Below are 21,531 nucleotides of genomic sequence, written 5' to 3'. Positions count from 1 at the left end.
ACATCCACTTCCAAGTGAATTATTTTAGTTAACTTGTTTTTTAAAAATACATTATATTTAGAACAGGAAAAATGAGCTAATATTTTAAGATACTAAACTTTATCAGTTTTATCTTTTTCACATATACCATTTATAAAGGCCTTTGTGTGCTATAGAAGGAAATAAGGAATAGTTGGCAAAAAAAAATAATAAAATAATTCAAACATGGCCTAGTGGGGAAAAATAATATTATGCTCTCATATTACTGTCAGTAAGTGGAATAATTTTGATATCTATTTTAGAAGTGAATATGTATATAATATCAATCAAGCTTTTAGGTCCTACCTCCCACAGAGAGTAGCACCCTGTAATTACCTACTGAAGTCATACATTTCATAAATAAATACTGTTTTAAGGGCTGAGGTTGTGGCTTACTGTTAAAGCACTTACCCAGCATATGTGAGGCACTGGGGTCTTTTCTCAACAATGAAAATAAATAAATGAATACAATATAGGTCCATCAACATCTAAAAAAAAGTACTTAAAAATAAGAAATAAATAAATAGATAAATACTGCTTTAAAAATACAAAACCATATATTCAGTTTTGTAAAAACAGTTTGACAATTTGTTTATCTGGAGGATATTTTTTACCTTTTTGTAAAAGCTTGCTAATAATGCATGTATCTACTAGTGTAGACACGTGTTAGCTCCAATGGCATTCCATTATTAGGCTCATAGCAAACAGTCTTGTCTCTCAGTAGACATCAGTAGACACTCTAAACGTAGAGTGGTTTGTCACAATTATTTGGTAATCTCTTTCAGTGTAACTCACACAGCAAAAGTGACAATATTCCTGTCACTCCTCAGAATTGTCCCAGCACTGCGGGTTTCCACATTCAGGAGAGTGAAGAAAGCCATTACGAGGTATGCTGTATCTCTATTGAGACCATCTTTAAGTGATTTGCATTTTCCTCATGATTTTAAATGCTCTATGTTAACTTTTATAGATATTTTCTTTGCTGATCTCTTTTATGATCATATTTTAATATTGGTGCTTACAGTAGTTTTAAGTAAATACTTTTAGAAAAAAAATCAATAGTAAACATTTTCTCTGGGTTAATGGTCCAACTACTAAATAGTTATTTTGGGCACTGAATAAAAAATGATGTTTTTCTAAACCTACTTTTGGAGAAAGTAATGGGTAGCTTTCTTTTGGACTTAGAAATTTCCTTTTTTTTTTTTTTTAATTGAGCTAAAGCATATGCACATCTCTTTGTTTGGAGGAGTGATTTTGTTCATCCCCGTTTACTCAAGGTAGACAGAAGAGACAATGTTTTCTGGTGTAATCTAGTTAAATTGGCAGTTTAATTGATCTTTTCCTTTTTGAACTACTTTTCCTCAATTTGATATATTTCCATGTTTATTTCACCTTAAAAAAACTATTACTTTTTTTTTAAAAAAATGGATTCACCTACAATAAAGTGGAAAAATCATCCATGTTTTTTTTCTTTTTCCATTATTTTAGGAGCGAAATTCAGTAACCAATTATTCCACCACAGCTGGATATAGAAATTTGTAATCTTTTATTCTATTTTGTTTTTAAACAGTGTTATAAAATACGTAATTTATCATCTATGCCATTTTTAAGTGTATTGTTCGATAGTTTTATGCATATTCACATTGGTGCACAACACAATGAGGTACTTACAAGAAATTATATCACATGGTTATCTATTCTAATAACAATTAATAAAATATATATGCTGTTCCTCATAACATACTGAGGATCCAAAGATAGATAAATAGAATGTACATGTATGTTTGTGCTTATATTTGTATTCAATTTTCTCACTGAATATAGGTGATATATGTAGACTGATGTAACTAGCAAGATTTTTATCATTAACTTATCATTCTTAAACTATCACTTTTAATTTAGGTATGATAGTCATCATTTAGAGAGAAATGTTCACATCGGCTATTGAGATAGTTTTGTCCTAGACACTACTCTAAAAATTTTATATGAATTACTATAATTCTTCTAATTTATCACTAAATATAATAATTCTACAACGTATTGCCAACATGGAAAAATGTAAGCAATTAAATCCTGATAAATGCTTATTTATGATTTCTTTAACATACATCTTGCTTTGAGATATGTTAGAAAAGGGAATATTATTTTATAATTATTGAAATATTGCTTATTTAACCCTGACAACAACCCTATTAAGTGGGTATAATTATTATTCTTATTTTGCAGATGGGAAAACTGAGACATAGAGGTTATGTAACTTACCAAAATTCAGACATTAGTTAGTGGGGTTGAAATATAATAACAATCACAAGTTCAAAAATTGCAAAGATAACTAATGTGATGCTGTCTTAACTACAAACAAACATATAAACTTTCACAGGTTATTGTCAGAAATTACATAATAATATTACTGAGGTACAACCTGAAGACAGGAGAAAGAATAGTTGACCTAGGTCAAAGTGATAACTATTGATAGCAATGGGATTTGATCTTGGATTTCTGATCTTGGAGTGATATAATGATTCTCTTGTCAAACTGCATAAAAAGTGGTTTTCCAAGCAAGTGTCAAAGAAAATGGTTCATATTTGAAGTTCTTTCTTAAACCAGGATTCAAATAAAGTATAGAATTCAAACTAACTGTCAGGTTCAAGATTTCTCTCCCTGGCATACCTCTGTCATCTGATACCCAGAGTGCCAAAATGGTTAAAATAAAACCACAGAAAAGAAAAAGTATGTGTTATTTTGAGACCTAAGTGAATATCTACTTTACTAAACATCTTTGATCTATAAATTTTATTTTCATTTCCCTCCTGCTATATCCGGTTTCTTTACCATGATACAGCACAGAATACAGACAGAGATTTTACTGTCTATATTCTGCAATCTATATGAAAATATCTCATAGTTATTGGAATTTACACAAGGCTGCATTTCAGTATGAGTAGCTGTTCCCTGTCACTGTTTTTGATGCTTGAGCTAAGGAATTTTTACAAAATGGTTTGGTGTTCAGTGTATGAGTTTTTGAGATAAGACTTCCCTTGTAGAAATGAAATCCGAAAATCAATGTCAGATGGAAATCTTAGCTTTAAGAGTTAGGAAGATTGGAGGAAGGGTTTAAAATGAGTGTGAATTTTAGCTGCCAGACCTTGGAAAGGTGGCAGTTTTCATGGATGTGAAATTCATAGGTGCAGATGGTTGATTAAGATATCCTAGGATGGACCACTACTTTAAATCTCCCCAGCAAAGCTGAGAAACCCATTTTGACATTTTATATAAATTCATATCATAAGTTTTTCTGGATTAATAAATTCACACAAGTTAAATTTCAATTGGTTTCATAAAAATATCATTTGTATCAAATATTGTGAGGGAAATAATAGAATACAAATATGTCATATGGTGATTAAGAAGAGTATGTGGGAAGAGAATGTAAATGAATAAAGCTATTTCTGTTACATATTACTATATGTATTAAATTTTACATTCATAACCTATTTCAAGACAATATTTTCCAAGGTAAATGTAACCCCTTCCTATTGGTTGGAGTCTAGGTCACCAACCAATGGCGCAGAGTAGAATGAAAATGATAATGTTATCTTTTCTCGTCAAACACAAAAAGAAAATTAAAACCAAACCATTCATTTCTTTAGTCTTACTTGCTTTTGTCTTATCTTTTGTTTTCTAAAAAAATACACTACATATTGTTTTTGCTATATTATGAATATTATATACCTGCATTTGCTTGTTCTTGATGGACTATAATAGTCTGGTATAAATAGTTTTTGATAAATAAATGTTAGTCTTTAGATAAGGTGTTGTAGGTGATTAAAAAATTAAAATAATCAATGAGTGAATCACTTCACAGCAATTATAATTTTTGTGTCATGACATTTGAGAGTGTAAAGGTATTTACATTTGATAATTTATTTTACTAATAATTAACTAAATTAAAATAAACCATTTTATTTTCATTTTCTTCATAAAAACAAGACTTTCCTAAAATATATCATGAGTTAAAATATATACCCAAAGACACCCTCACACATTAAATGCCTATATTCTTGCATACATATTTTAGAAATAATTCATGACATATCAAAATAATTTTATTGTTGGTAACATACAGATTTGCCTTAAAATGCAATGAATTGAGAAAAATGATGAATAATGTGCTACATTCACTCACTGGGAAAGATTGCATATATAACAACCAAGTAGAGAAAGCATGTTGGTTAACAGTTGGCTCACTAAGTAAGTACATATTCCTGCTTTAATTCTGTTATCATGCAGTCCCTAAATACTAAAAAATATGCACCTCAGTTGTTTTTCAAAGGTTCAATAATGTCCTTGAATAATGTAGGTAGCTTTATGAAGAAGTTTTAAGCTCAATTTCCTATATTTCTTCAAAAGATACAAATGAATCAGTTAATAAATTTTCTACCAGTTTAGTATTTTTTCAATTACTTAACACTATGTAAAGATTGGCCATCACCTTCTTTTACTTTTTAATAAACACATTCTGCCAATTCTTTCTTCACCACAGAACAAGTGGACTTGGTTGTATTCACAGGAAGAACCACTTTTGACAGTTTTGCTGATGGTGTCAGCAGTGGTCACAGGCTTGATGGACATCCCCAAACCTTATGATGGCCCAACTTCTGCTAATTAGTTGTTTAACGCCACTCTGTGCACCACAGGCACAGTTTTACCAGCCAAAGACATCTTTACCATTCAGAATGACAGGTGTGATACAGCTGTTTGTGGAGAGAACGGAGTGCAGAAAAAGAGGGGAAAGAGCCTTTCAAACAAGTGACAACCATGGCATCTATCACCAAAAGATCCTGAAGATATGAAAATATAACAAACTAACAAAAACCCCCAAAAGGTGGAATAAAAAGGGTATAAATCTGTTGAATGAATATGGAAGCCTTGCTCATTCATAAAATGACAATACATTATACAGGACTGTGAGAATCAGAAAAAAGATATAGCCACCTCCCAAGTTCATTTTAAAGCAATTGAGGTTGCATCTCTTTTGATTAAAGCCCCCAAGCATTTGCTTATGGGATTAACATAGTTATGTAGAGTTGTCAGGAGGTTATGTCCATGTACATGGACACTAATGAGAAAGCCTGCCAGAAAGCCTTGTATTTGAATACTTCTAGAATTCATGGTCATAGAACATATAGAAATGGAAAAAGAAAAAAACTTCCTTGTGATTTTTTAGAAACATATGCTTACGTTGAAGTAATAATGAAGGAAGTTTATTTGCATTTATTTCTGATTGTGAACTCTTTAAATAATCTGGATATCTGATGGAAACTCCAAGTACCAATTATTAGAAGTACATATTGTCCAATCAAGTTAAATATTTTTTACATAAGTATTTCACACTATAAAATCCTCATTTTAATTCTAAAACATTCATTTAAAATGGTGTTTTAATATGTGATAACTAATAATGTACCTAACAACTGATCATATGTATAAGATTTGTAAATATGTTCTAAATTGTGATCCACACTACAGAAATCCTAACAATGAAATAGATTTTTATGTTTGCAATGACATTTGAATATTTATAAAACATAAATATTGTTATACTCTACATTCAAGCAATGACTATTTCAAAAGGCCTGACATACAATATGTTGTGTCATCAACCTTGGTTAGAATGGAGGTAGAATTATAGCTACTCTTATCTGTTCTATAGAACAAGCAGATTCAAGCAGAAGAATGTTAGACCAATTTTAAATGTTTCAAATAACTCATCTATGCCAATGAAAGTGACAATATAAACTACATAAATCAACTTTGACTTGTTTTTAGTTGTTACTTTTAATAACTTTAAGAGTGTTAACACTTATTTACAAATGCAGGAAGCTACATGGAATTATCCTAATTATCGAGGAATAATTTCTTGAACTTTTATTTTCTCTAGATCTGTTTAGATGGCGAATTTATGTCAGAATATAAGTATGTGTTGTATTTATTGAATGCAGACTAAATCTTAAAAAGTAAAAAATTAAGCAGAGGCCTTCTCTTTAAGTGTTATTTTTTTTTAACTGTAGAATTAGAAGAAATCTAAAAGATCATTCATTGTCTGCAGAATCGTATATATGAGAGAGAAATAGAGAAAGATTCTGGGGCTAAAAACACCAGCAGATCCCTATTTAGCAGCTCAGGGATAGACTATAAATCTGAATTCTTGAAAACATTTCAAATCCAATAAGTTTTTTAATGAGTATAGATAGAAGGATTGAAGGTAGAGTTTTAATGATGCTTAGCAGGTCATAGAGCAAAATTAGTGTCTTGCATTCTGAGGATCAATACAGGTTTTTGTTTTTTTTTTGTTTTTAATGGAACAGAAGACAGCAAAATATAGTAAGTTGTGTAGGATAGAATAAGTTGGGTAGAATGGAAGAGAGTAAGGAGACAAAGAGAATAAATGAAAAAAAATAGAAGAGAATGAGAACAGAAAATATTATACCCTATGATGTATAGCATAACTAAGAATTATTTCACTTAACCTATAGTTTTGGAGATTTACTTTCCTATATATGTGTTTTTATACTATGTCACAGTGTGGGTTGGTCATTGTGGGTCAAGGTTCAAAGTTTGAAAACCAATGATAATGGCTGTGGGTGTAGATCAGTAGCATAGTGCTAAGCCACCATGTGCAAGGCCCTGGGTTCAATCCCCTGCCCCAAATACATATGTGAAAGAAAGAAAGGGAGGGAGGGAGGGAGGGAAGGAAAAAAAAAACACTGGTTTTTTAAAAAAAGAAACAAAGAAAGAAAAAGGTGACTCATATTTACAACTTATTTATCAGGTACTTTTCAAAAGCACTTTTATTATATCAACTGAACTGACAACTCCTTGAGGTAAAATCTCCAACTCCTTGTTTACCATTCAATAGATGAGGACATAGAGAGGTACCTAGCACAAAATCATCTTAGGAAATAAGGTTCTGTAAAGGATTCAAATGCACATAGGCTGTGCTCTGAGTCACCAATCTAGGACTCCTGACAAAGATGGCAGCCAGTCCAGGATTGACACCAGCCTTCTGACTTTCAGTGTGATACAGTACTGTTCTACTTCATCAGTTCCCTCTCTTGCGAGTCAGCTCCCAGTCCCAGACCAGCATTTGCTCACCTGTGTTTATAGAATCATTTGTCTAGACTGAACAAGGTTAGAAAGTTTGCTATCAATACTTCCTCCTGGCGTCTCACAAATGAATTTCCGTATACATACATTTAACACACACACATAATAAACTGATCTATCTTCATTCGATTAACTCACTCACTTGTAAACTCATGTAACTAGAAAATCACATTCGAAGAACACCTATACCATATAACCCATTCTTGGGAGAATATTGGTCTAGACCATGAATGATAACACATGAGAGGGTAAACATAAGACCAGCAGAAAAAAAAAAAAATTAAATCTTTTCTTATGTAATGTTTTAAAATGCCAGCTGACATGTTTACATTATAGAATTGGAATAAAAGTGATGGGAATGACATAGGAAACTTTTTATTAAGAATTTTTTTTCTAGCTCGAGAAGACCAAGTCCCCTAATGCCCAGGATTCATAGTCTCCCATGTAATTCTACTCAGTGCCAGATAAAGTCTGAGAAGTAGACAAGAAACAACAGCAAAACCCACAGAAAAACAAAGCATAATGCATGCAAAGTTTATAATGAATTCTAAAATAATGAAGTTCACACATCTAATATATACTACATATGTAAGTTTAGCCCACATACAGAAATAGGAATTTTTTAAAGCATATTTTGAAGAAGCAGCTTATATTCTTTCACATTTACCTCATAGTCTAATACCCCTATTCTGTGGGTGTATAACTATTTATATATTTTTGGCTTGGAAGCTAAGCTGCTTTGAAGTGTACTATCTGGCTGAATTACCTCAATTTTTACTTGATGACTATTTAGGACACAACATCTATGCAAAAAAAATGGCTATGATAAAATTTTAGCAAATCTTGCATTGCTGTTTAATTTTGAGCAATTTATAAACATGCGTTGTTTTTTCTAATAATTTACAAGAGTTTTATTTTTGTTTTCAAAGTGGTGGCTGGTTTATTTATTCTTTTATTGACCTAGATATATAAGAAGTCTTTTAGTTGAGACCATGGAAAATCTCAGCTTTTCGTGGGAAGGAAAAAGCAAAATCCATTTTGGCAAGTCTAATCTCAATTCAGAATATATCTAGAAAACAGAGTATGATGAGTAATGTCTTAAATAAGACAAGTATTGATACAACGAAAGCCAAAGTCAAATTCTAAATATGAATTGGAAAAATAGATAAATTGTGGTAGTATATAGTGTAATACTTTACAGCAATAAAAAATAAACCATTGATGCATGCAGAAGCATATTGAATCTCAATAGTGTTATGATAAGTGAACAAACAAATCACAGATACAAAAGGCAACATGCTGTGGGATTTCAGTTCACTGACAAACTGGAAAAAGCAAAGCTATAGGGACAAAAGTGAGAATAATTGCCAGGAGTTGAACTTGAGGGAAGATATTAACTACAAAGGAGCACAGGGCATTTCACTGATAATATTGATGTTCCATAACTTATTGTAATAGTGGTATGTTAGAGGAAACTTGAACCACCAGAATTAAAGAAGTAAGGGAGATTTTATTTAAGACTATTGCAATAGGTGAAGTTCACTGAAACAAAGGGCAGGAGAATTTAAAGCTCTTGGGTGAGCTAGTGGAAAAGTACTGGATGACTTTAGGTGGGAGGCTGGTCAATGTAGTTAGGCTATCTGAGTTTGCTAATTGGCTTTTTATCATAGTGAGTCCCTTGACTTCTCAGGATAACTAGGAGATAGTGGTACCATCTTTCCTGGTGAGTACATTTGAAAAGGATGGTTTCTAGTCCTTGAGAAAGGAGATTCTGGGTTCTCAAAAGGGCAAAAACTACATATAAGATTAGGAAAGAAATAATTTACAATTGTAAGTTTTATAGAATAACCCATAACAAACGGAAGGCCTGGAATCAAGAAGGAGCCTATTTGAAACTTGAAAAAGAAGTTTCGTCAAGCTGAGCATAATTAACTGTCTTGGGTTCCACGACTGTGTGTTTGTCAGAACTCGTAGAACACCACTCCTAAAAGGGTGGCTTTTGCTGCATGCAAATCATAATTCAACGAATCTGACATTTAAAAAATTCAGCTGGGAAAAATGTCATCACTGACGCACTCTGAAAGCAATGTAATCATGATGCCATGGAGAAAGGAAGAAATAGGGCTACAGCCTCACCTGGAGGGAGTCTTTTTCTCTTCCACCTATCACCCAACATCTTTTATTGGTAACATGGAGAATTCATAAACCTAATTATTTCCAGATATCAGAGATTGTCTTAGAATTACAAAATAAAGCCCATAGTTGCTAGAAATGATGTATTTTCTTGCATATCTTTCTGTTTACTGAATAGTTAAGAAAAGCCAGAAACCATTACCCAGATGATATGTACTTGATTAAATTCAATAAACAGATACATCCAAATGTTGTTCTCAAACACACTGTTTCCTCTGCTTCACAGAATTGGAGCACTTTTCCTTTTTTTTTTTTTTTCTCTCTTCACCAGAAATTGATGTACATAGTTAAGTAAAACAAGGTTTCAGCAGGAGAGAACTTTGTTTGATGGAATGTGTTTCTCAGAATGCAATAGAGCAGTAGCAGAAAGAGAAAGAGAGAGTGTATGTTGACTAATATACTGCTGAATGTTTTAATTCTAGAAACAGAGTGTCTACTCTCCTTGTACTAGGGATCCTAGGGTAAAGTCCTCATTTGCAACATACAGTAAGTGAAAAGGGGCTTGGGATATAAGGAAATAAAGTCTACAGGGAGAATACTTCAAGTTTCTTATTAACAGGATTCACAAGTTTATTTCTTCCCTGTTCTTTAGTCACTTTGTTGAAAATACAAAAGGCTCATTTACCAGCACCTATAGGCATAAACATCACAGAACCAATCAATCCACACCAACACTTTTCCTATGAGGCTCTCCAGTGACCTTGAGAAGTGTGACAAATGACTTAAAGGATGGAACAGACAGAAGTTTTGTGATAAACCAAAAAAATTATGTTCTGCTGCATGATGAAGAGAAATAAAATGAAGAGAGCTAGATATATGTTTAGTTTAAATAAATCCAATAAATTCTATAACTGCTTTGTGCAGCCTTGGCCCTGGATCAGAAAGTACTCAGCCTGCACAGTAATCAGGACTTTCTCAATAAACCTCAGCCTGTTACGGTTCTTACCACATTTACTTTCTCAATACGATAGTACATTACAGCTATCTCCTCGATTATGGCCAGAGTTCCTAGCAGTTATTGATAACCGTACCATAGACTTTATATCTCAACCAGCACAGGCAGGAGGAAGGCAATCAGAACAGTGAAATTCCTAACCTGGATATATCTTCCTGAAACTCAAAGATGATGACTCATTTCTACAATTGAGCTTGTGATTCTCACTGTGGCAAAACTTCTCATGTCATTTTTATTTTTAGTTCTTTGGCACAATTATAGAAAATTATTGTAGGAAAATCACAGCTCTCAAAAGGAGGAGAACGGACTGCTTTTAAGAGATTCCAAATGTTGGGAATTTTTTTTTTTTTTTAAAAACTTTACAATGTATTTGTTGGTGTAGAAAGGCAAAAGCAAGTTTGTTTACTAAAAAATGAAGCAAAATTACAAGATAGTTTTAGTTTATTGTTCCCCTTCTCTACCCTTCCTTTCTGCATCCTGCCTTTTATTCCCTTTGCCTCAGCTTCTATTAAAAATATCTATGCTTAAGGCCTACCTTTCTCTTCAAAAATCTCCTCCCTGTTTTCTGTCCATTTCCTGAGTGTGCAGCAGAGCCAAGTTAGATGAATATATAGTTGATGAAATTGCCAATTTTAACTTGCTGGTCTCCTATTTCCCTTTCACTGAGATGCAAGTGAGTAAAATGAATTAGCGTAACAGACAGAGGTGTTTGCAAGCTGAGATCAGGAAAACCATGCCACAGTGATTTGATGTAACATAAAGGGTCACAACATAAGGGGCCAGAACATAAGGGGCCAACATTCCAGAGCAGTACCTGTATCTTAATGGATCATTATAATCCACATTATGCATATAGTCATTCTTTAATTTACAAGCAATATGATGAATATTAGGTCCACAAACATAGATTGTTTTCAGATATTCTTGTTATGTAGAAAAGTGACACATTTTACAACTAAGTATTCAGTAATTTTAGCAAAAGCGGTATGCTAGAATTTTGCCTCTATTTCAGCATATAATCTATTTATAAAATCAGAAATAAATAAAATAAAGATATGAATGGAAGATCTAGGTAATAATCTAGCATAATTCCTATAAAATAGTCACTTCTGAGTATATTAGTATTTAATTTATTAAAACAAGTATAATTACTACTTATGTATAGCAACAGCAAGTACTAATAGTATTTTTAATGACTTCAGATTATTACAAATACATGTTATTTCTGAGACCACTCTGTATTTGTACATTCATTATTTGAAAATTTCCAACTGTCTTTCCTAACATCCCTCTAATACAGAAATAATCTCATGCTTCCTTTCCTACTTAACGTTTGCTTAAAAAAAAAAAAAAGTCTGCTGTAGAAAATAGAACATAGCATTTTTTTTTTTTTTCCAGGGCAGAATGCTCCTCTCCGTTTTTAATGCATGAGCAGGCGTTTTGGTTCATTAAGCTCAGTGGCACTGATAGTAAACTAAAGAGGAATGAAAGGAAGAGGACTGAAATACCATCATCCCACTAATGATACTGAAGCTGCTCAGCTTTATTGGGAGTCTGCCCAGACATCCACTAATAGAAGGCTTGGTCCAGGATGTGAACTTTGTATTAGAGTGCCAACATTGCAAATCAGAAAATGAAAAGAAAATTAAAAAGCATTGCTAGAAGAATGTCTGGAATAATTTAAGGAATTATCCAAAATGTGTGTGTGTGTGTGTGTGTGTGTGTGTGTGTGTAGATGAATTAAGGAGAACGAGATGAGAACACAAAAAGACAGAAGAAATAATGGAAGTGGGAAATATTCAGTTAACTCAAGACTGTGTTGAATAAGGGCTCACAAGGATATAGGTATCTCACAATGTTTGAATTGGAGAATATCCAGAATGCTCTGTGTTACTTTTGTACTTAAAGCATTTAGTTCTTGAATGTTAAATAATTTCTGACAAATGTGCCTCTCTTAAGCAGGGACTAGAATACATGGCACTTCAGATACCCATACACTTCCATATCGCTGCTATTTAGGTATTTACTAGCACTTAGTTATAATAATTAACATTATTATTTCTTTTATAAATGAATATTATTGTTCCCAGTTTACCCCTGCACATGAGGGAGCAAACAGAAATGTGCCCTTTGAAACTGCAGGGAAGAAAACAGATTCTCTGTTCAAATTGGGTTTATGCCCAGTTTGAACAGAGCATCACTCAGCTGGGGATGGCAGCTTTCGTGGCCTCTGGCTAACACAAACTCCTCAGTGGCTTTCAGAGCCACTCAGAATCAAGTTTCAGCAGGCTCAAAGTAGAAGCTGCAGCTGCAGACACTGAGGAACACCTATGTGGTCCTAGATGCATACTCACTGGCCCATTTCTGAGTCTTATTCTGTGTTTGTTCTGTGCAGAAATTACAGGTAGTCGGAGAAGGGATATTTTTTCTCATCCATTTTTCCCCTCTTTTGTTTTTTCTTTCTTTCATTTTTGGTGACTAGTCCTCAGAGTGAGATCAACCTTTCAGAAATTGCTCAGGTATGCTCTGAGAAACACAGACCAGAGATTGGGCTCTGTGACATCTTTGCCCTTTAAAACCCACAGAGCTAAACACAGAAGTCCCTTTTTTAAATTTAATGGTCCAATTAAAGCAAATGAATCAACAGAACAGAAACAGTAAGAAACCAGGTTGATCACTATACCTGAATTCATACGGAACATTTACACAAAGTGTAAGAATTAATCCTTGGTTAAAGCTTTTTCTGCTGAGAGAGTTGGCTAAGGAGAAAATAAAATGGCATATATATTTTTTAAAACTATACTAAGAAGATGCTATAAAGGCAGGGCATGGAATATATAGAAGCAATGGGGGGAAACCCAGCAGAGATGTCCTTAATAGAAATACATTTTTAGAATAAAAATTCTCCAAGAGAAGGAAGTATAAGCTATTTCTGGGTTTGGGGTGGCCACACTCAGCAGAAGTCTCCATTTGCTACAAATGTTAGTGTAATTCCTTTAATTTATTTCAATTTTTATTTCTACATACTTCAGAATAAATATAGAGGATAAATTAAGTGTTATTATTAACTAGGGAACTAAAAGGCCTTTAGAAAACTAAAAGCAACTTGGAGGTCAGGAACATCAAGTGTGAATTAGAATGTTAGCTGGCTTGGCAAGGTGTAATCCTCTCTCCCTTCCTGACCAGTTGCTTGTCCATCCAATGATATGATCAGGAAATTTGTATTTCTGGAAAGACAGCTAATAAAGGAAAAACCTTGGACTGTAATGCAAACAAAATCTTGAAGAAATAACAATCTTGTTTTCTAACATCATAGCTCATTCAGAATAGCTCAGATAATTAATTAGCACATTCTTTAGCTATTCAATTTAACATATAAAATATTCACTTTAATAATGTACCAGTACATTGCTTATCTATTATAGACAGATATTTTCCTGGACACTTTGGGGATGTACATGTATTGAGTTCAAGAGCTTGAGACAGATTCTACACACATTATATTCCCTAATTTTTTAGAGGTTGAGACAGATCTTACATATCTATATTGCAATCTAACTATATATATACATATATACACATGTATACATAATATACGTGTGTGTGTGTATATATATATATATATATATATATATACTGTAATAAGTCGTAAATGGCAAACAGGAGTTGAAGATAGATTGATTAAGGGAATATATAAAAAAATAACTCATGGAAATGGTGAGCTTTCAGTGCAGCCTCAGAGAATAATAGGAGAGCTATCAGGAACTTCTCAAATTCATCAGCAAAGAACCCTGCTGGAGTGGAACAGTCTAGGCAGAAGTTGTAATGAGAGTGAAAGGTATGAGATGGGTCCATTTAGTGACAATGTGCAGAGGGCCCACCATCAGCAGAACTAAATATTGATTAGTGATATTGCTGATAAGAATTATAAACCAGAAATGATTTTCTGTTATCAAAGTATTTTTGAGATAAGCAATAACAAGAGTCTTTTTAAAATATTTTTAAGTATTTTGGAGAATAACAGCACAATGAAACTCATCTTTTTTGCATGTGTAATTCACAAAATTTCTTGTAAAGAAACTTTCCCCTTTCATAAAGTAATGTTTTAAGAGAATGAAAAGAGGAGGATATAGAGGAAAATAAATATTTGTATCAGGTTGATGTGACCTACTTCCATTATCTTCTTTCCACGCTCCTCTCTTCTATTTTTTAAAAAATATTTATTAACATGTATGAATTATTCATTTTTATGAGGCTTGATGTGATATTTCAACACATGCCTATAGCATACACTGACCAAGTTCAGTCTCCTTTCTCCATATCCTCTTTTCTACCTTTAGTAATCACTAATCTATTCCAGCTGGCTTGCTCTTTCTCTTTCTCTCCACTTTCCTCATGTCCTTTAACTTTCACATATGACAAAAATCATGCAGTACTTATTTTCTGTGCTTGTTTATTTCACTTAAAACTATTTCCTCCCATTCCATCCATTTTGCTGCAGATGACAGGATTTCATTCTTCTTTATGTTAAATAGTAGTCTACACTTTCTCTATTCATTCATTCATTAGGCACCTAGGTTGATTACATAACTTAGCTCTGGTGATAGTGCCACAAGCATGGTATTGCTTTGATATGCTGATTTCATTTCCTTTGGATATTACCCAGAAGTAGCCTCCATTCTGTTGGAATACCTGGAAACAGTGTAAATCTTGATCAGTGTAAAACTATTTACTTTACCAATGGCCTGGTTCACTATTGATATGATGTCAACTAATAAAAAAGTGTTAGTTTTTTATTAGTTGACATCATATTTATTAGTTTTTTATTAGTTGATATGAATAAAAGTCAGCCTAGATTTGACATCCTTATGCTCTTTCTTTTTAACTTTCTTCTCCCAAATGAATGAATTACTACAAACCCACTCTCCCAACACAAATCCAGAGAAATCAGCAAATTTCATGGAATTTTTTGAGTACTTAAAGTACTTTGGATCACCTGATGATTGCAGGATGTTATACTCAGACAAATCAAGAATCAAAGACAATAGTGAAATTTTAAAAATGATATAATACTTGCTATATGATAGATGCTATGGGAACACAAAGAAAGCAAATGGATTCTGATAGAGACCAAATTGAAAGACCACTTGTGGGACATAGTTAGGAGTAGCTATTGGGAACTCAGCAGGAGAGCAGTGAGAAGGAAAAAAAAAAAAAACCCAAGGGTGGAGGGAACAGCAGGAAAGGGAGAGGAGAAGGTGTAAGCAGCAGTTGTGAACAGGAGGAGCTAGACTTCTGCAGTAACTGGAATAAGTACTTCCCAAGTAAGGCCTGATGATAGGGCTTCCTGGGGAAAAGCAACAGTAGCAAAACAAAGCAAAAGCTCCAGTACAACAAAGTTAATTATCTCAAACTCCAGGTTTCTTTCCTGGAGGACTTCTTTACCCCTTTAATAAGTCAATGTGTCTCATTATTCTCCCATAAGGTGATACATTAGATGAATATTAGTTACTTCAAAAGGTGATTAATGAACTAGTGCTCCATGGAACACAAGATGAGGAAAGCAGGGCTTGAATACACCCCCCCACACACACGATTTCCCACCCCCGTCAATGAAGAAAATGTGGCTCTTTTGTTAAAGAAAGGGAGATGAAGATTTTTCAAGATTCATTATATACCTCAAACGAGGGCGATTTCTTTCAAGCAAACACACAATATAACAACCACATACACAACACACACATATCCACACATGTACATGTTATTGCTTATTATACATCTGTCTACATACCTATTAGACCACAGACATAATAAAATGATGTGTTACAACAGTCTAAGTCATTATGTAACTTACAGCTATGTTCAAGTTTTACAAAGGAGTTAAAGGATTATTTCTACTGCTGGAAATAACGGAGCACTCGTGGAGCAGGTGGCATTTGATCAGAGACTTAGAGGAGAGGTAGATGTATATAAAGGACTTTCCAGGAAGAGGAAACAGCATGGATCAAAGTCTGTCCAGAACTTCAGAAGACAGTAAGGAGACCTGGCTCAACTGAATGTGTGTAGTATATGTTGAAAATTAAAGATGAGAAAAAGCTGAATCTTATCTAGAGATTGAAGGACGCTGAAGGTCATAAGGTGTTTGAAAGTCATTCTATAGACAGTGCAAAGTCCTAAGTTTGTGAACTATGATATCATCATAAAAAGAAACAAACTTTGAAGACGTCCTGAGGTTAGCATTATTTATCTTCAATTAAGATACTGTGGGCAGATATATCTTATGTACTTGTATTTTGTTGGTGACAATTTTAAGTTCTATTTGTTTATCTATCCTCATATAAGGGATTTCTTTGTCCTCAATATTTTCAATAATGAAAAAATAGTTGCCAATACCTTGTTTTTAAACCAATGAACAAATTACTTTTGAGAATCTGCTTTTTAAACTTGGTTTAATAACATACAAAATTTTTAAAAAATATGATTTTAGAGGAAGTTACACCTATATATGCAACATTTTGAGAATAATTATATGCTATTTACTATGGATTTAAATATAAGCAGTTTGCAGTACAGACAGAGAAATGCAGGTTGCTCCTCTTCAGTAAACAAAATGCAAAGAGAGCTAGATGAATGGGGCGATTCGGAAGAATAGAGAAAAAGCGTAAGCACTGCTGTGATATCCATCCGGTGTCCTTGCCTCACTGGCCAGGCACTTCAGAGTAGACTGGAGACTGACACATTGTTTGTGCAGTAGGAATACATTGAGGAAATGCCAGGCACATTATGACCACCTGCAGTTTCAATTTAGAGAAGAGAAAATGTTTCTAGATTTTTAAAAATGTTAACCAAAGTTTCTCAGTGGCACATGTGATAAATGTTATTTTCATAAGTGACAATATTTCCACCAAGAGAATTTCTGAGGAGTCAATGTTCCGTACAGAAAACTACTTGCTTTTTGCATTTGGTGACTCGGCTTTCTACCCCCAATAGCCTATATTCAGTATGTTTTAGACAAGTATAAATTTGTTTTTAAAGAGTATATTAAATGACACATATTTATAGTTTATACATAAATGCTGTGTATATTAAGAATAGACCTTGTATTTTTAAAGCATTTTTTTAGGATTGTCTTAGATAAACCTGTAAAGCTATACTGATTTACCCATCTGTAACATTGGAACTATTTTCTTCACCATAGTCCACATATGCACTTATTTTATTTATTTGATTATATGTCTATGGTTATGAATTAAGGAATATGTACAGCTTAGATATTATAGAATGCATTGTGAAACAATCCTGGGTCTTTAGGACTAGAATGCTAGAAAATAAATATTATTTCTCCATACCTGACATAATAATTTTTAAATGATTATTATTATTCTTTTATTTGTAAAGTATTGTCAAGTAATATGTTTCAAAATGACATATTCTTATATATTCTTTAGTGATAGAAAACATTTTCCTAAATAAAAATAACAAATAACAATATTCTTCAAATGTTTCATTTGTTTAGCTGCATTTAATAGATGTTACATAGATGATCTTCTAGCTGCTACTGATTGTCTCTCTCATATATATATATATATATATATATATATATATATATATATATATATATATGTGTGTGTGTGTATAAATATACACACATATATATTAGGCATATATAAAATATTTTACATGAATTTTCTCATTTACAACTCAAAGATATTAAAATTCTCATTTTTGATAGAGGAGACTACCAAGATAGCAAAAGGTATAGCAATTTGTTGAAGATTTCAGAAGAAGCAGAGTCAGTGTTGAAATGTTGAGATTTGAATTGTAACTCCAGAAACTACAATTTTTAACACTTGATCACACTCAGAATCATCTGGTATTCATAATCAATAGACAATTCACTTAATTTACTAATATATTGAATTATTATGGCAAGTTAAGGGATAAAGCTGAATATATTCCATTCCATTATGTTACACTGCCCATTGCATGACTTTATATGTCAATTAAATACTGTGAGTTAATTCTTCTCATGTACAGAAAAAAATGTGTTCTTTTTCTTATGCAGATCTAAAAAGATGATTAGTCCTTGAGATAGTTTGAGACCATTAAGGTTATTCATATCAGCAATATCAAATATTCAGTACAATAAAACCTGGGAAAGATTCCTGAATAAAATTAGATGTTTTTGATGTTGACTATGTTATTTTTCCAGTTCAGCAATGTAATTTTTTTGCTTTCCTGCCATTTTTCTGTAGCCCAATGAAGTTTCAATGTCTTTTTTTGCTAATTATTGCCAGTTTTCAATTACTGAGAGGGGACTATCTTATTTGAAAGGCACTTGTCTCATCCTTCATCAATTCTCCTCTATTTTGGAGTTGCTGCTGTCACAAGTGATGATGTCTGACGTTTGAACTTCATAGGATGATTGCACCCAGGGGCTTTGGAGGCAGCTGTGTTTGGTGTCTCATGGACATTAAAAGTAATGCCCTTGCAGTTGCTTCCTAACAAACTACTAGTCATAGAGTAAGAACCATGAATCCAACCAGTGTTTTATCATTATTCTACTTACTTTGATTTATTCTTCAGTATTTCAGTAGCACAGTACAGCCAATCTTTTGTTTGTTGTATTCACTATAGCTATGCATTGAGTTGAGTGCTTTACAGCTTTTTTCTTTTAATAATAACATTTCCTTTCTTGTCTTGTATCCTGGAGCATTTTTTGGATTTGCTCATATTCCTTCTGTTTGTCTTTTGATTCCAGGATTTGTTTGCATTCATTTGTAATAAACTGATTTTTTTTTTTTATTCACGCCAAGCCTCTTAAATTATCTGAATGTGTCCATAAGTTCTAGAGGATGTCTTATTTCATTTTCTGTTCTGCTTAATTTTATAGTATTAGGAATTGTGCAACCTATTGTAAAACTAATTTGAATAATTTTTTATTCAATTAGACTTTTGATGTGTTGTCTTACAAATGCACTTTTGAGATTTCCTTTCATGTTCCCTTCCTATCTCTATGTCTGGGCAAAATGAGAGAGCCATCTTTTGTTGGACATCTTTTAGTTGAGGTTATTTTTAAAATGAGCAAGGTGGGAAAATGGACTTCTTTCATAGTCATGCTGCTTACATATAATTAATGTTCAATTGCCATTTGATATTTAAAAGTGCATTACTTTCTTTTCCAAAACTAGTGTGCATAGGGATGTGTATGTGTGTGTCTTACAAAATGGGGAAAAGGAATGATAATTGGTAGCCAGCCACTGGGGACTACAAGGAGAGCAAGCATGTTCATTTTGCAGAGCTCTCTCATTTTTAGGCATATTGTTTTATAGCCGTCTATTTTCAATATATGAATACATTTCAGAGTGGAGGCTGGTCTATGATTGTTGCCAAAGCAATTATGTAGCCAGCTGTAAAATTAGCTTAAGATTTGTACTTGTTTGTTTTTCTGTCACCCTAGAGAATACCTCCATGTGGTTTGGAGAGTGTAGAGTCCTACTATTCAATTTGACAAAATTCAAAATAGAAGAAAATAATTAATAGTTGTGAAATATATATATAATATATGTGTGTGTGTGTGTGTGTGTGTTTGTGTGTGTGTGTAACTTATACATACATATGTATTCATTTGACTTAGGAAAAAAACCACTGCTCTCTACACACTTTTTTTTTTAAATATTTATGTTTTAGTTGTAGTTGGACACAATATCTTTATTTATTTATTTTTATGTGGAGCTGAGGATTGAACCAAGGTTCTTGTACATGTTAGGTGAGTGAGCCACCACTGAGCCACAACCCTCTCCACAGCCCTCTCCACACTTTTTAATTGAGCTCACATCACATCTTCTGTTTTCCAAAATGACAGTCTTCTCCACAAGAGATGTATCACACTTAAAACAATATTGCTACCATTTCTATAGCGATGCTTCCTCCATCCTGTACTGAATGAGAGTGCACGGAGGTCCTAGGTTCTCCACACCCATTCTTGCATCCCTTGTAAGCTTTCTGTGCATTTGATGCTCTGTTCAATTGGAAGTGGACATCGGCTAGTAAAGGAAACAGAGAAACACTGAAGCTGTCCTTCCTGTTTCTGCTTGTCCTAGACTCTGTTCTTTAGCTGCTGATCTCTGCTTTATTGCACTTTAAATCTACCTAAACACCTCCTTAATCACAAATTCCTAATGGTTTAGTGTCTTGTCAAGTATCTTTGTTTATAAATAGATTTTTCTTATATGTTTTTTAAGAGCCCTAACATGTAAAGTTTGTCAACTATTTGTTATTCTTTGTTCAGGTCCACAGATGCTGACATTCTGTTACAGAGTCTGCCTTTCCATCATTACATCTAACATCACACTCTGCAAAGATACAATTAGATTTTCGAGGCCTAAATGGAAAATGGTTTTCTTCTTATTTCTATTTTTTAATGGGTACTACTGCTCTTACATCTAACCTCTGTGTGAATTTGATTGCCCTTACTTATCTCAGTTTTTCACTCTCTGCATCTTCATTTTACTTCTTCAGCCATTATTTTACCCCAGCCATTATTTTTTTTTTTATCTTTCACTATCTGTGAGGATATTTCTGAAGGGTTGAGACATTTTTTTTAGATTGAAGACTGGTGTCAAATGCTCATCAAGGAAAAGAGAGTATTAGATTAAAAGTATTGTCTTCTCTAGTTTTCTATCTGTGTTTAGCAGGTTAAAAGTTAATTTAAGCACCATTAAGGTGAAAGAACTGGTGGGAGTCATTGAAATATGGGAGCAGGTGCTGTTCTTTACTGAGTTCAGAAGAGTACAGTGCCAGATAATGTATTTTAATTCACAGGAACCACCCACCAGAAAAAAAAGAAGATGTAGGTTCTAAGGAGTTGAAGAATATTTTCTCCTCTATAAACATCAAACATCAGGTATTTGAAAGGAGCAATGAAGATGTGTTTTCCAACTAAGGAGTTGGTTTAAACATAAAACTGTAAGATGCCTAGAGGGAGAAATGGGAGAAAAATGATCTAATTGCCTCTGCAAATCTCTGAAGCTTGAAATGGGCAGAAATGCAGGCATATTTTCCCAGAGGAACCTCCTAAAACCTGTTCTGAACCTGGTGCTGTGAAATCTTATCATATTTTCTAATTCTTTGGCCATTTCTGACAAAATTCAAAATAGAAGAAAATAATTAATTTTAAAACTACTTCACCAAGTTTG

General features: G+C 33.1%; 1 protein-coding gene across 3 annotated transcripts in view; it reads left to right on the top strand.

Moving 5' to 3' along the window:
- The window catches only part of Pcdh9 (protocadherin 9), an 862,810-nt gene that overhangs the window by 321,098 nt on the left and 520,181 nt on the right, over window positions 1–21,531 (top strand). The window contains exon 2 of one of the 3 annotated variants that reach the window (XM_026395799.2): window positions 804–905. The exons of the other annotated variants lie outside the window; for them this stretch is intronic. Coding sequence (XP_026251584.1) covers window positions 804–905 — 102 coding nt within the window. The remainder of the gene's footprint in view (window positions 1–803; window positions 906–21,531) is intronic. 3 annotated transcript variants of the gene reach the window in all.

The sequence above is a fragment of the Urocitellus parryii genome, chromosome 2 (genome assembly GCF_045843805.1).
Source record: "Urocitellus parryii isolate mUroPar1 chromosome 2, mUroPar1.hap1, whole genome shotgun sequence".
Lineage (NCBI taxonomy): Eukaryota > Metazoa > Chordata > Mammalia > Rodentia > Sciuridae > Urocitellus > Urocitellus parryii.
This window is presented reverse-complemented; position numbering and strand designations above follow the sequence as displayed.